The sequence below is a fragment of the Pristis pectinata genome, chromosome 1, assembly GCF_009764475.1.
Source record: "Pristis pectinata isolate sPriPec2 chromosome 1, sPriPec2.1.pri, whole genome shotgun sequence".
Lineage (NCBI taxonomy): Eukaryota > Metazoa > Chordata > Chondrichthyes > Rhinopristiformes > Pristidae > Pristis > Pristis pectinata.
The window spans coordinates 81,940,717-81,954,406 of NC_067405.1; the positions used below are offsets into that span (position 1 = coordinate 81,940,717).

Sequence of the window (13,690 nt, forward strand, 5' to 3'; positions counted from 1 at the left end):
ATGTACACTGGAGACTCCTGGGGCTAAAAAATTACAGTTGGATCAATTGGGTCTGACAGGAATTGCTACTAACCACAAAGATTACTGGATTTCTTGGAACTCTCCTTCACCTAACCTAGTCCACACAAAAAACTATAAGTTTCAAAACTCATACAGGGCGATGTTGAGAAAAGAGGGCTTGTCAAATCGGGTGGGGATAGCCTTGGAGAAGGTAATCAGATGTGGAAGCTGGTGGGGAAAAGAAATCTGCCCTCCTCCCCATCACAGATCTTGCATTTTGTCCCACATCCACCTTTCTCTTGGCTTGGAAATAGTTAAAACCCATCACCTAACAGCTTTGAAATGGATTGACCAAGAAACATTAATTTTGTTTTTCTCACCTCTGTCTCTGCTGAGCACCCGAGTGTTTCTGTTTTGCATTTCTGGCACCCACAATATTTTCCTTTTTATTTGGTTCGCAAGAGTGAACTATTAAATGAGGTAAAATAACATAACCAAAAACAACCTTCCTTTTGATTTTTTTGGACAGCACATCGCATGTTTTTTTTATTCTTTCCAAACTCTGCCAGGAGATGGCACACTTCTATAATACAGAGTATGTGTCAGAAACATAAGGTTGAAAGTAACAATTAAGTAGGTCCACAATAACCATGAAAATTTCCAGATAAAAGAAAATAGTGGGGAAACAGTCCAGGAGAAATGCATCCTATTAAAAAGCCAGAACAAACTAGACAGCAAAACATTGAAATATTCCTTGGGGTAAAACAAAGTGCCGAGTTAATTGGCAATAAAGAAGATGATGAATGAAAATAAGAGGTTGGGTAAAATTTTAAGAAAAAGCACAAGTTAAAAGCAGCTTATCGTGTAAGTGATCAAGAAAGGAGGGAGAGAGAAAACGGAGCTATAAATCAGTTAGCCTGACATCTGTGAGCGAGGGAAATGCTAGAAATTATTAGGGAAGAACTAACGGCATTTGGAAAATAATTGTAGGATGGGGCATGGTGACAGATTTTTAAATGGGAAATGGTGTTTGACAAATCTGTCATAGATTTAGACTTTGAAAAGGTCTACAAAGAGGTGCCACATAAGAGGTTATTAAACAGAATTAGAGTGCATCGCATTAGGTGATATGAGTGTGGACTGAGGATTGGTTAATGGGCAGACAGGCAAAGAAGGAATGAACAAGTAATTTTCAGATTGCAAAGCCGTGACCGGTGGGGTGACAGAGATCAGTGCTGGCATTTAATAATCTATATCAATGATGTGGATGAGGGGATCTGGTGTAATATATGTAACTTTGCTGGTGATACAAATCATGATGGCAGTGTGGACTATGAGAAGGATGCAGAAAGGATTCCGAGGCAGGGTAAATAAATAGGCACAAATGTGGCAGATGTAATGTAGAAAAAATAGCTGGAGGTTTTTTTTGAATAGTGAGAAATTGAACAGTGTTGGTGTTTAGAGTGACCTGGGTGTCCCTGCAAGTTAATGTGAAGATACACAAGCAATTAGGAAGACAAACAGTATGTTGGCCTTTATTGAAAGAGGAATTGAGTGCAAGAGTATATCTGGAACATAGTGTACACGTCTCTCTACCAAGGCAGGGTATACTTGCAAAGCTTTGCCAGATTAGCAGGTTTGTTGTAGAAAAAAATTGGGAAGAATGAGAGGTGACCTCATTGAAATGCTCTTGGATGGACTAGACACGAAATTGATGATTCTGTTGGCTGGGGTCATGGTCTGAAAATAAGGGGTTGGCCATTGATGATAAAGAAAACTCTTCACTCAGATGGTGGTAAATCTTTAAAATTCTCTGCCCAAGAGGCTCAGTTGCTAAGTATGTTCAAGATTTGATTTTTGGATATTGAGAGAATAGAGGGATACAGTATAGGGTTATAGAATCATAGTTATACAGCACAGAAACAGGCCCTTCGGCCCAACTAGTCCATGCTGACATGGATGTCTGTCTATGCTAGTCCCATTTGCCTGCATTTGGCCCATATCCCTCTAAACCTTTTCTATCCCTGTACCTAGCCACATGCCTTTTAAATGTTACTGTACCTGCCTCAACCACTTCCTCTGCCTGCTCGATCCATGTACCCACCACCCTGTGAGGAAAAACTTGACCCTTGGGTCCCCTTTAAATCTTGCCCCCACTTCCCCCACACACCTTAAATCTATGCCCTCTAGTTTTAGACACCACTACTCTAGGACAAAGTACTCTATTTACCTTGTCTATGCCCCTCATGATTTTATAAACTCTTAAGTTCACCCCTCAGTCTCCTTCACTCCAGGGAAAACAATCCCAGCCTGTCCAGTTTCTCCTTATAACTCAAGCCCTCCAGTCCTGGCAATATCCTTATGAATCTAGCTTAATCGTATCCTTCCTATAGTATGGTGACTAGCACTGCTCACAGTGTCAATAGATGCATTCTCACCAACATCTGTACAGCTGTAACGTGAAGTCCTAACTCTTGTACTCAGTGCCTGTCCAATGAAGGCAAGCATGCCATACACCTTCACCTTGTCTACCTATGTTGCCACTTTCAGGAACTATGTACTTAAACCCCTGGATGTCTCTATTCTACAATGCACCTCAGGGTCCTGCTATTCACTGTATGTCCTGCTTAACTTCCCAAAGTACATCACTTTGCACTTGTCAGAGTTAAATTCCATCTGCCATTCCTTGGCCTGCTTTCCCAGTTGACTGAGGTCCTGTGGTAACTTTAGACAACCTTCCTCTTTGTCCACCACCAATTTTGGTGTCATCTGCAAACTCTCTGATCGTGCCACTGACATTCTCATCTAGATCATTAATCTCTATGGCAAACAACGGGGGACTCAGCACTGATATCTGCAGCACACCACTGGTCAAAGGCCTTCACTCTGGGTGGGGGGGAACAACCCTCCACGACCACCCTCTGATTCCTACCACCAAGCCAAATTTGTATCCATTTGGCTAGCTCTCCTTAGGTCCCATGTGATCTCACATTTTGGACCAGCCTACCATGCGGGACTTTGTCAAAAGCCTTGCTAAAATCCATATAGACAACCTCTACTGCTTTGCCCTTGTCAATCTCCTTGGTCACGTCTAAAAAAACTTGAGCTTTTCTTTTGAAGGATGATTTCCCATGCACAAACCCATGCTGACTATCCCTAACCAGTCCTTGCCTTTCCAAATGCAGATGTATCCTGTCACTCACAATTACCTCTGGTAACTTTCCCACCACTGATGTTAGGCTCACTGGCCTGACATTCCCTGGCTTGTCATTGCAGCCCTTGTATAAAAATATAACATTCTGGTACCTCATGTGGCTAAGGAAGATACAAAAACCTTTCCCAGGACCCCAGCAATTTCTTCCCATGCTTCCCACAAGGTCCTAGGGTACATCTGGACAGGACCTGGGGATTTATCCACCCTTATGTGCCTCAAGACCATTAACACCACCTTAGGGTTAGTGCAGGAATGTGGTTGTATTGAACAGTGGGATCAGCACAGGGATGGAATGACCTATTCATGCTCCTAATGAGCAACATTTCACATCAGTAACAAAAATCAGGTTAGGGAAGAGCCACTGAGTCTTACAAGGGTAATGGGAGTGAAATGTCAGTAATTACTTTGTCTCGGTACATACTAGGAAAATTGTGGATGTGATGTTCAAAGAGAAAATCAAAACAGATATAAAGACATTTAAGATGAAATAGCAAAGGAGAATAGATGACAATATTGTCATATTTGGGGATGATAAATCCAGGCTAAGTGGATAATACCTATGGTTATTTTCAGTAAGGGCAGACACTGTAGGGATGCTGATGCATGAACCCTAACAAATCATTGCTGATGCAAGAAAAGGGTAGCTAATGTCTTTAAGTGTACAAAATGGTCAGGGAACCATGCATCAGTCTGCTTTATGTCACTAGAAGGATAATAATGATAAAGGAAACAGTTGATTTATCAGGTCAGAGACCCTTCATGAAAACTGAATGAGCAAATGCGTTTTTAGTTGCCATGAGGAGTGGAGAAAGCAGAGGGAATGTATGACAGAACTGAGATTAAAGTCAAAGGTCATACAATATTACAGCACAGAAACAGGCCCTTTGGCCCACCATGTCTATACTGACCTTTTTACCCATCTATACTAATCCCATTTTCCCACATCAAGACCGTCTCTTTTGCCTTGCCTAGCTAAATGTCTGTCTAAATGCCTCTTAAACGTAGTAATTGTATCTGACTCCATCTCTGGCAGTGTGTTCAAGATATTCAACACTGCTTTCCTTTTTTTAAAAAAAAGTCTCTCCCGCCTCTTTCTTAAAAGATAAAAGACTCTATCTACTCTATCTAAGCCACTCATAATCTATTTCTATCACATCACCCCTCTGCCTCCTTTGCTCCTGGGAAAACAAGGTGACAATTACTTGCAGTTAGAGGCAGAAGAGATTTTTAAAAAAGAAGCAAGTTGAATCAGAGAGGTACAAGAGTGGAGAGACAGAAAAGGGTGGTTATCTGAAATGGTTAAGTTCTATTTTAAGGTCCCGAGGGCCACAACATGCCCAGGCAATAGATGATAGCTTATGTGGGCCATCTTTGGAGTGACGTAGGAGGCTGAGGGGCAATAAGATCAGAGTGAAAGTGGGGCAGAGAACTAAAGAGACAAGAGACTGCAGATGCTGGAATCTGGAGCAACAAACGTTCTGCTGGAGGAATTCAGTGGGGTTGAACAGCATCTGTGGGGGAAGCAATTGTTGATGTTTTGGGTCAAAACCCTGCATCGGGACCCAAAATGCCCACAATTCCATCTCCATCTCTCCCCCCCCCCCCCCCCCCCCCCCCCCCAACAGATGCTACTCGATCTGCTGAGTTCCTTCAGCAGATTGTTTGAATTGTTAAAGCAGATTGTCTGATTTTTTTGGAAATCCTGCTGAAAGTTCAGGGTCATCCTTGCAGACTAAGCAAAAGGTGTTCTGCAGAGTGGTTACCCAATCTACATTTGCTTTGCCTGCTATAGAAGAAAGCACACTGAGCATCGAATGCAATGCAATAAATCAGAAGAAGTGCAAATGAGTTGCTGCTTCATCTGGAAGGATTATTTGGGTCTGTAGATTGTCCTTGTGTTCAGTCTGCAAGGAAACCCCTGAGCTAATTGTCATTCACCTTAATTCTTCACGCCACTCCCATTTTCACCTCTGTATTTGGCCTCCTACATTGCTCCAGTGCTGCTCAGTGCACCTCATCTTCCACCTGAGCACATTTCAGACCTTGGACTTGTTATCGAATTTATCACTTCTGGTAACCATGGCTGTACCTCTGCTTCGATCTCTTTCTTTTTTCCCATCTTCAACTTCTAGTCATGCTTGACTTGCACCTATCAGACATGCACACTGTTCTCTTTGCAACTTAAAACACTTCTCCCTTAAGCTTTCTCACTTTTCTATTTCTGATGAAGGGTCTTTGACAATATGGACTCTGTTTTCGTCAATTCTAATACCGTCGAGTGCTTCCAGCACTTTCAGCTTTCCAGCACTTGTTGTTTTCTGCTCCAAGAAATAGAGACCTTGCTTAAAGATGTAATAGATGACAGTGCAGTAACAAAACTAAAAATATAATGGAGTAGTCAGAACTGGCTTCAAGAAGATTGTTGACCAATATTCTTTGAAGAACTATAAAGGATAGCCACTAGCTACAAATGGGAAAACATTGGGGATTAAGGGGAGACACTCCCAAAAGATGGGAAGTGTTCCGCAAGAATTGGTGCTGGGCCCTTTTCATGTAATTCATTTGGACTCGAGTCTGAAGTACAATTTCAGAATTACAGATGACACCAAATTAGCAGACTGCTTAAAACAGAGGAGGATTTCTACAAGATACAGAAAGATACCAATAAGCTTAAAGTGTACCTGAAATTGGCAGTAGGGCAGTGCAATGGTGCAGCTAGTAGACCTGCTGCTGCACAGTGCCAGTGACCCAGGTTCAATCCTGGCCTCTAGTGCTGTCTGTTTGGAATTTGCACATTCTCCATGTGATCACATAGGTCTCCCTGGGTGTTCCAGTTTTCTCCCACATCTCAATGACATGCTGGTTGATAGATTAATTGGTTAATGTAAAATTTCCCCAGGCATAAATGGCTGGCAGGAGAACCAGAAATTGATGGGCATATATAGTCATACAGCATGGAAACAAGCCCTTTGACCTAACTTATCCATGTTGACTGTGTTGCCCAGCAGGCCAGTCCAACTGCCTGCATTGAGAGAATATATTGCAGGCAGAATCAGTAACCACAATGCTACTTGGACAGTACACATCTAAATGAAGTGGTTGTTTATAGGGCTAGAGATCTACAGTTTGTGGTCTGAGTGAATCCAGGTTTTTTAAAAAAGTAAGCAATGCACTCTGGTTCATTTCAACGGAGATAAAACTGAAGAATAAAAGTTATGCTGTGCTCATTTGGACCTTGGTTAGGTCACACTTGGAGAACTGCAATGGCTTTGACCTCCCTACTGTGGAAAGGGTACAGAAGTACTGAAGAAGATTGCACTGGAACTGAGAGGTTATATCCATCAGGAAGGATTCACTAGAGCTTTTTTCTAGAAAAGAGACCAGAGAGTTACCTGATTGAGGTTAAGGTTATGAAGGAGTCTCATGGTGCAGACATAAGGGAAGTTTTTTAAATTAATAACTTGTATCAACATGTATCAACAAACCCTAGTTCTGAGATAAGAAATATAAAAATGAAGTGGGGAATTAAGGAAAACTTCTTTAATTAGACTGTATTGAGATCCAAGAACATGCTACCACAGGCAGCTGAGATAACCAATGTGGACCTCCTGAGTTGATTGGTATACTTGTGCTTGGAATACTATGTGCCACTCTTTATGTAGATATAGACTTAATATTGAAATTAACCATGGCTCTTAAACTTACAACAAAAAAGGTCATTGTTTATTTTTCAGGGAAATTAATTACTGACTAACTTTCCAAAATGGATTTGTACAAACAGGAGGAGGCCACTTATCTCCTCAAGCTGTTTGAATATTCATGGAGACTTAACCCCATCTGTCCTTGATCAACAACTTGCGCCCTTGGCAAAGAAAAATCCATAAAATGTCTTTTTGAAACTCAGTTCACTCTCTTGTCCCCAAGTCTCAATATCTTTTTGGGGAAGTGTATTTCTGATTTATAACACCCTTTGTTTAAGAAGGGGGTTCCAATCATCACTTCTGAATGGTCTAGATTGAATTGTGACATTTGTTCTTTCTGAGCTCTCCCACCAAATTAAATAAATTCTCTGCATTTTGTAGTTCACTACTAGACATTCCACTCTGGCTAATTTAATTGGCAACAACACAAGAAAAAAAAACCTCATTGTTTAAATTCAAAAGCTCTAAGGGACAGTTTAGACTTGAGTTTTAATCTATGAATATTTTTGGAAGATCTTGAGAGGAGAAAACAGCTATGAATATTTTGATAGCCCATATCCCCTCATTAGTCTTTCACTGAAAAATTTTCATTTAAATTCTAGCAATTTGCGAATCTGTCAAAAGCAGGAAATAGTCATGCATATAGACCAGAATATTTTGGTTCAATGCATTTATATTCGTATATATAAAATATATAATATGGCATGAATAAGTTTTGTCCTTGCATTGTACTGCTGCTGCAAAACAAAGTTCACGTCATCTAAGTCAGTGATAATAAATTTGATTCTCAAAAAAAAGATGAGAAACTAGAAAGTTACATGATCATATTTAAAGTAACTGGAAAAAGTTGCTTTTGCTGCATTGGGAGTGAAAATGCGGAGCTGTGTAATAAATTGAGAAAATAGTGAACAAGCACCCTCTGATGCAATTTGTCTATTAACTCAGTAATATCAATGTTAACACTTGTACAGGATAGTCAGTAGGGTGAGATCCTGAAGGCTTTACAGAATCCATTCAACCCTGAAAGCAAGAGAAAAGCCTCATTTGCAGGAGACTTAGAAAGGCAATCTTATGGTGTGGATGGGTCTGTCCAAGTTCCTTGTCTGTTTTTTAACTTTCCAGTTTTGCATAAGATTGAGATGTGGAAACTTGTGTTGCTTAATTCAAATATCTTTAGTTTTCTAACGTGTGAGATAATTGTACTACTCATGTGAATGATTAGCTTATTTGATAAGGAATTCAATGCATATTCTTAAAATGAAAACAAAGAAATCATTTAAAACATGGAGGGCATATTCAAATTAGTGTAGTGGTCTTGGTACTGTGAGGATTTAACCATGATTATTGCATTGCCCATCAAGAAAAGTTCTGAAGAACTTGTGTTAATGATTATTTACTAAGTAAGTTGTTGTTGAATCGGTTCATTATCCAGGTGAAAGTGGTCTGACTCTTGTTGGGTATTTTGTGCCTTCAGATTGTACACACCATTTACAGAAGACACAGATAACATTGGACAGCGAGCTGTAAACTCCATTTTGAACACCTTGATAATGATTAGTGTCATTGTGGTGATGACACTGATTCTTGTACTTCTGTACAAATACAGGTGCTACAAGGTATGTGCCACTGATTTTCTTGCTTCACAAGGCACACATTTTGATATCCTTTCCCAGAGAATGAATTTAACTCGTTTGAAATATATCCAAGGTAAAATGCCAGCACCTTTGAGGAAATGATGTAAGTGGTTGTTTCTGAATCACTAAATCTTACTTGATCTTTAAGTTTGACATTTCACGTACTGCAAGGAGAGGTGAATTGTGTATACTGTAAGCTGTTTCTCCCTTTTAAGTGATCAAGGGTGAGATCCAAAAGATTTTTCTGGTTGATGGTTGCTTGACGGTCGGTGCAGATTGGGTTAGATAGAGGGACTGTTCCTGAGGGTGATGTCATTGGTATCTAGCTCCTGCACATTTTTAATCTTCATAGAATGTGTTGAAGCTGGTAAGGACAGCTACCTCATGTTGTCTTGTCCAATTTATGATTCCCTTCCTTAATGGCTTGCATTTGTTCACATCAATGACATCAGGTATCCATCAGTCTATTCCTCTGACCTGAAGAACCACTACTCCTGGCCTTTATGCATCCCTGATAACTGTCCACCTTTGACGTACACCCCTTTAGTTACCTGTGTCCCAACCTCTGGAGTTCCTTGCCTCATTCTTTCTTCTCTCGCCTCCATTAAGCTCGTCTTTTAAAATCTACCTCTTTAGCCTGCCCTAAACTACATTGTGTTAAACTTATCTGATGCTTCCTCCTGTAACACAGCTTTGGACTTGCTGCTATTAGAAGAACTATCCAAATGCATGTCATTGTTTGAATATTGTCTCAAGATCTGCTGCCCCTGCACAGGAAAATTTGGCAAATAGGTTTTTTCTTCTGTACCAACTCCCAGTAATTTCTGTTTACTAATTAAATTGCCCTAACTCAATTCCTGGTTTTGAGCTCCATACCAACACTTTCCCGTGTTGATATTGCTGTTCTTGATCCTGGCTTTTGTTCTTGGGTTTAGTTTTCACTCAAAGCTTGCTTCTTATCTATTCTAGGTTTCTAGTTCTTGTAGACTAATGAAGGCAGACTGAAATAATTATAAAGCATTTATAGAACTTTCATTGTTGACAGGATTAATCATTTGAATGAGTCCAGATTGCGAGGAGGATGACTTGTACATGGAGTGAATGTACTCAGGGCAAGGTTAACTGCAAGTTGAAACTAATTTGGAAGGGATGGGTTTCTAGGATGAAATAGAGAGGATGCACAGGGTGCACAGTGGTGCTGTTAGAAGAGCTGCTTTCTCACAGTGCCAGTGCGCTGGGTTCCATTCTGACCTCGGGTGCTGTCCATGTGAAGCTAGCTTGCTCGCTCTCCTCGTGACCGTGTTGGCTTGGTTCTCAAGTTTCCTTCCACGTCCCTAAGACATGCAGGTCGGTGGGTTAATAGGCGTATGTTAATTTTTAAAGGAGTTCAATGGATTTCTTAGGGAATGTACTCAAGAATTAATAGTACAATGGTAGCATGGATACAAAAGTAGGTGAGGGACTTGCGTGGAGAGTGGCAACTGTTTTCCAGACTGGAGGGGTGAAAACCATAGTGTTCCCCACAATGGGGATCAGTATGAGGACCACTGTGTTCCTGCTTGGATACATTGGGCATAATTTCAATGTTTGCACATGTTATAAGACCTGGAAATGAGGATGACACTGAGGTGGATGTTAATGCACTTCAGCAGGGCATGGGCAGAGAGGTTGCAGGGAAGTGTAAAGTGATGTGTTCGGGAGGAAGAATAGCAATATAAACAATTTTAAAGGGCTGCAGGAAGTAAGATCACAGGTGTGTGTGTGCATAATCTTTGAAGATGGCAGGATCTCAAAGAATTTTATTTTTAGAATACATCTTTATCATGAAATACAGGGACAAGATGGTGATGTAGAATGTCCATTCAGCATTCTAACAGTCAGCATTTTGGGTACCCTTAGGAAGCTGCTGGAAAGGCTGCAAAAGGAAATTTGTTGGGATAGCATCAGGGGTGAGGAACTTGTGTGGAGAGACTGGGATTGTTCTAACTCCACACAAATGGAGAAAGTTTGACAGGTGCGTTTAGATTTTATTTGCAGAGCAAGGAAGGAGAAATTATTTGCAGTGACGCAATAGTCAATAACTGGAGGAATCTGGTTTAAGGTGATCCCTGGATGAGTTGGAGACGAGTTGCAGTAATGTTTTTGTGTGTGAGTGATGTGATCTGGAATCTGGTGATGGAGGCAGATCAATTGTAATCTTCAATATATATTTAAAGGGGATGAATTCAAAGCTATGGGGGAGCTGAGAGGAGTGGAATTAATTGTGTAATGTCAAAGAGATAGCACAGGTATGTTGGGCCAAATGGCTCCTATTTCAGTGGTTCCCAACCTGGGTGAAAGACTCATTTAGGGTGGTGGAATAATTAATAATGTTGAAACAATTAGGAAATCTACAAAACATAAGTATAGTGGATGTGCTAGCTGACCCACCTGTTCTGTCCCCAGAAAACCCTGCTCCTTAAAATGAGTAACCCATGATGTCAAGGGAAGAGGTGCAAGTATTTGATGGAATGTGAAATTGTGGGGTTTTCAGTTCCACTCCCCCACTAGTATCATTCTGTGATGGCTCATCCAACTAATCCAGCTCTTGTTCAGCATGAACAGATCGCAAGAAACATGAGCATTAACCTGTACAGCTTTGTTGCTTGTGTATTTCTGCAAAAGAAAAATAGAAGTTGCTCTTTTCTATCAACTGCCCTGTTCTCAGGATGAGCCAAGGGATTTCATAGCCAGTGAGTTACTTTTGAAGGGTAGGTACAATGTAGGGCATGTGGCAGCCAGTCTGCACACAGCAAGGTCCCTCAAGCAACCATTACATAATGAATAGGCAATGTGCAAATTGGCTAGGTCACTCTTGAAAATTAGCCAACTCTTCAAACTACCATGGGATCTTTTACATTCACCTGAGAGGGCAAGTGGGCCCTCAGTTTAAAACCTGACCCAAAAGGCAGTACTCTTGCAAACACAGCAGCCCCTCCCCCTTTTGCCCCATTAACTACAAGTCTCATGAAAATCACTTGAACCCACTTGAACACTTTGACCCTGTTGAGTGTGTGCTACACACTGATTCATGACCTGCAAACAGTAGGTATCAGAAGGGTGATCATATGAAGGTGAACACTGCCTCATTCCCTAACTCAATGTTAATTACTGTGTGCCTTTGAAAAACAAACAAAAGCTCTTGGCTGAAACCTTATGATTTATCTTGGTCTTTTAATAGGTAATTCATGGATGGCTGATAATCTCGTCACTCTTGCTCCTTTTCTTTTTCTCCTTCATCTATTTGGGGTAAGTTTAACCTCTTTGAAAATTATGCTAGTGTTTTATTTCACAATCTCTCAGCTATAAAGGGTCAAGTGACATTCCCCCAGTCAGTGGCAGCCTAGTGGATTCAATCTTAAAAAACCTAACACTGATGTATTAATGCCAATGGCTTTCGATTGAACACAATGGGGAGATAACATACAAGCCTGGGTGGGTGAGGAATAAGGAGGTGCAGAGAAATGGTCTGTTTTATTCAGCAGCCAAAGTCCTGTTGTTTCTCTTCAACAGGGAAGTTTTCAAAACATATAATGTCGCCATGGATTACTTCACATTAGCTATGATGATCTGGAATTTTGGGGTGGTCGGAATGATATGTATTCACTGGAAAGGGCCACTTCGACTGCAACAGGCCTACCTGATCATGATCAGTGCTTTGATGGCTCTGGTTTTCATCAAATACCTGCCGGAATGGACTGCTTGGCTCATCCTGGCTGTGATTTCGATATATGGTAAGACCTAATAATGGCTGAATTTTGTTATGACTGAATGGCATCCTGCAGTTCACCTGGACTCCCAGTAGGTTGGGTTCAGTAGGTAAGCAGGTCTGGTAACCTTTTTAGTTGATGAGTGGAGATTCTGACATTGACCTGCATCGTGAAGAAATGCCACCTTTAAAATGTGTCCATGCATTCTGGAGGTTCTTAAAGTTTATGACAAGGCAGGAATAGAGTAATTGTAGGTACCTACTCATCCAAAAGGCAGATATTTAATAGTTACCGATACAAATAAATTCTGTTAATTGCCCATCATATAAATCAGTTCTGATGCAGGGTCTCAGACCTGTTTCTCTTTCCACAGATGCTGCCTGACCTGCTGAGTTTCCAGAATTTTCTTCTTGTAGCATTAATTGGTTGCTACCTTCAGTCAGTTTAGTGATGTCAATCTGCAAAGTTTTAGTGCTAGGCATTGACATGGCTATGTGTCGTAGGCTGGTTTAAATGCACTGACCTGCTTAATACAACGATTTGGGAAGAGGGAGGTTATCCAGATACCACTGCAGGCTATCATAAGTTTGAGCGCTGGGAGTCCCAAAGGATTAAACTTGGCACAACTGCATGAGTCTTGGAAGTACACATTCTTTTCATCGGCGACTTGATTTATATATATATGTATATATGTATATATATATATATATATATATATATATATGTGTGTATGTGTATATGTGTATATATGTATATGTATGTGTGTGTGTATGTATGTGTATATATATATATATATATGTGTGTGTGTGTGTGTGTGTGTGTATATATATGTATATATACACAAGTCACGATTTTAAGACCACAGAAGCAAGTAATTTTTATGTAAGAAATGGAGATATGGCTGTATCATTCCTTTAAAAGAATATCCAGGCATTATCACATTGATGCTTGGGAGCTTGCTGTGTGTAAATTGTCTAATGTGTTTCTTGCTTTACAACAGCTACTACACCAGAAATATTTGATTGCTGTAATGTGCTTAGTGGAAAATGGTCCCATAAATGTCTTTTTCCACTGATTTAATGAGGTATGTGTGATGGACACAAGCTCTTCCCTGACCCCTCCCATGAACTTCCAAATTAGTTGAAGAGCCATAGTATGAGTTTTATTCTTGATCCTATGCTTGGAATGGGTGATGCCAGGAAGTCTCTCTGGAATGGAAGCTGAAGCCAGATAATCTTTCCCACAGTTACTGAGTAAATCCTCAGCATGCGCACACCTGTTTGTGGCAAACACTGAACATTAGAATTTTACAGTTTCTCGCCCCCCACCCTCTCCCCCCCCCCCCGTCGCTCCCCTCCCTCCCCCCTCCCTCTGTCTCTCTGTCTCTCCCCT

General features: G+C 40.8%; 1 protein-coding gene across 2 annotated transcripts in view; it reads left to right on the forward strand.

Annotated features, from left to right (window-relative positions):
- psen1 (presenilin 1) overlaps positions 1-13,690 on the forward strand; it is an 82,185-nt gene that overhangs the window by 21,503 nt on the left and 46,992 nt on the right. For both annotated transcript variants that reach the window (XM_052023243.1, XM_052023252.1), the window contains 3 exons: positions 8,390-8,531; positions 11,770-11,837; positions 12,102-12,322. In XM_052023243.1, coding sequence (XP_051879203.1) covers positions 8,390-8,531; positions 11,770-11,837; positions 12,102-12,322 — 431 coding nt within the window. The remainder of the gene's footprint in view (positions 1-8,389; positions 8,532-11,769; positions 11,838-12,101; positions 12,323-13,690) is intronic.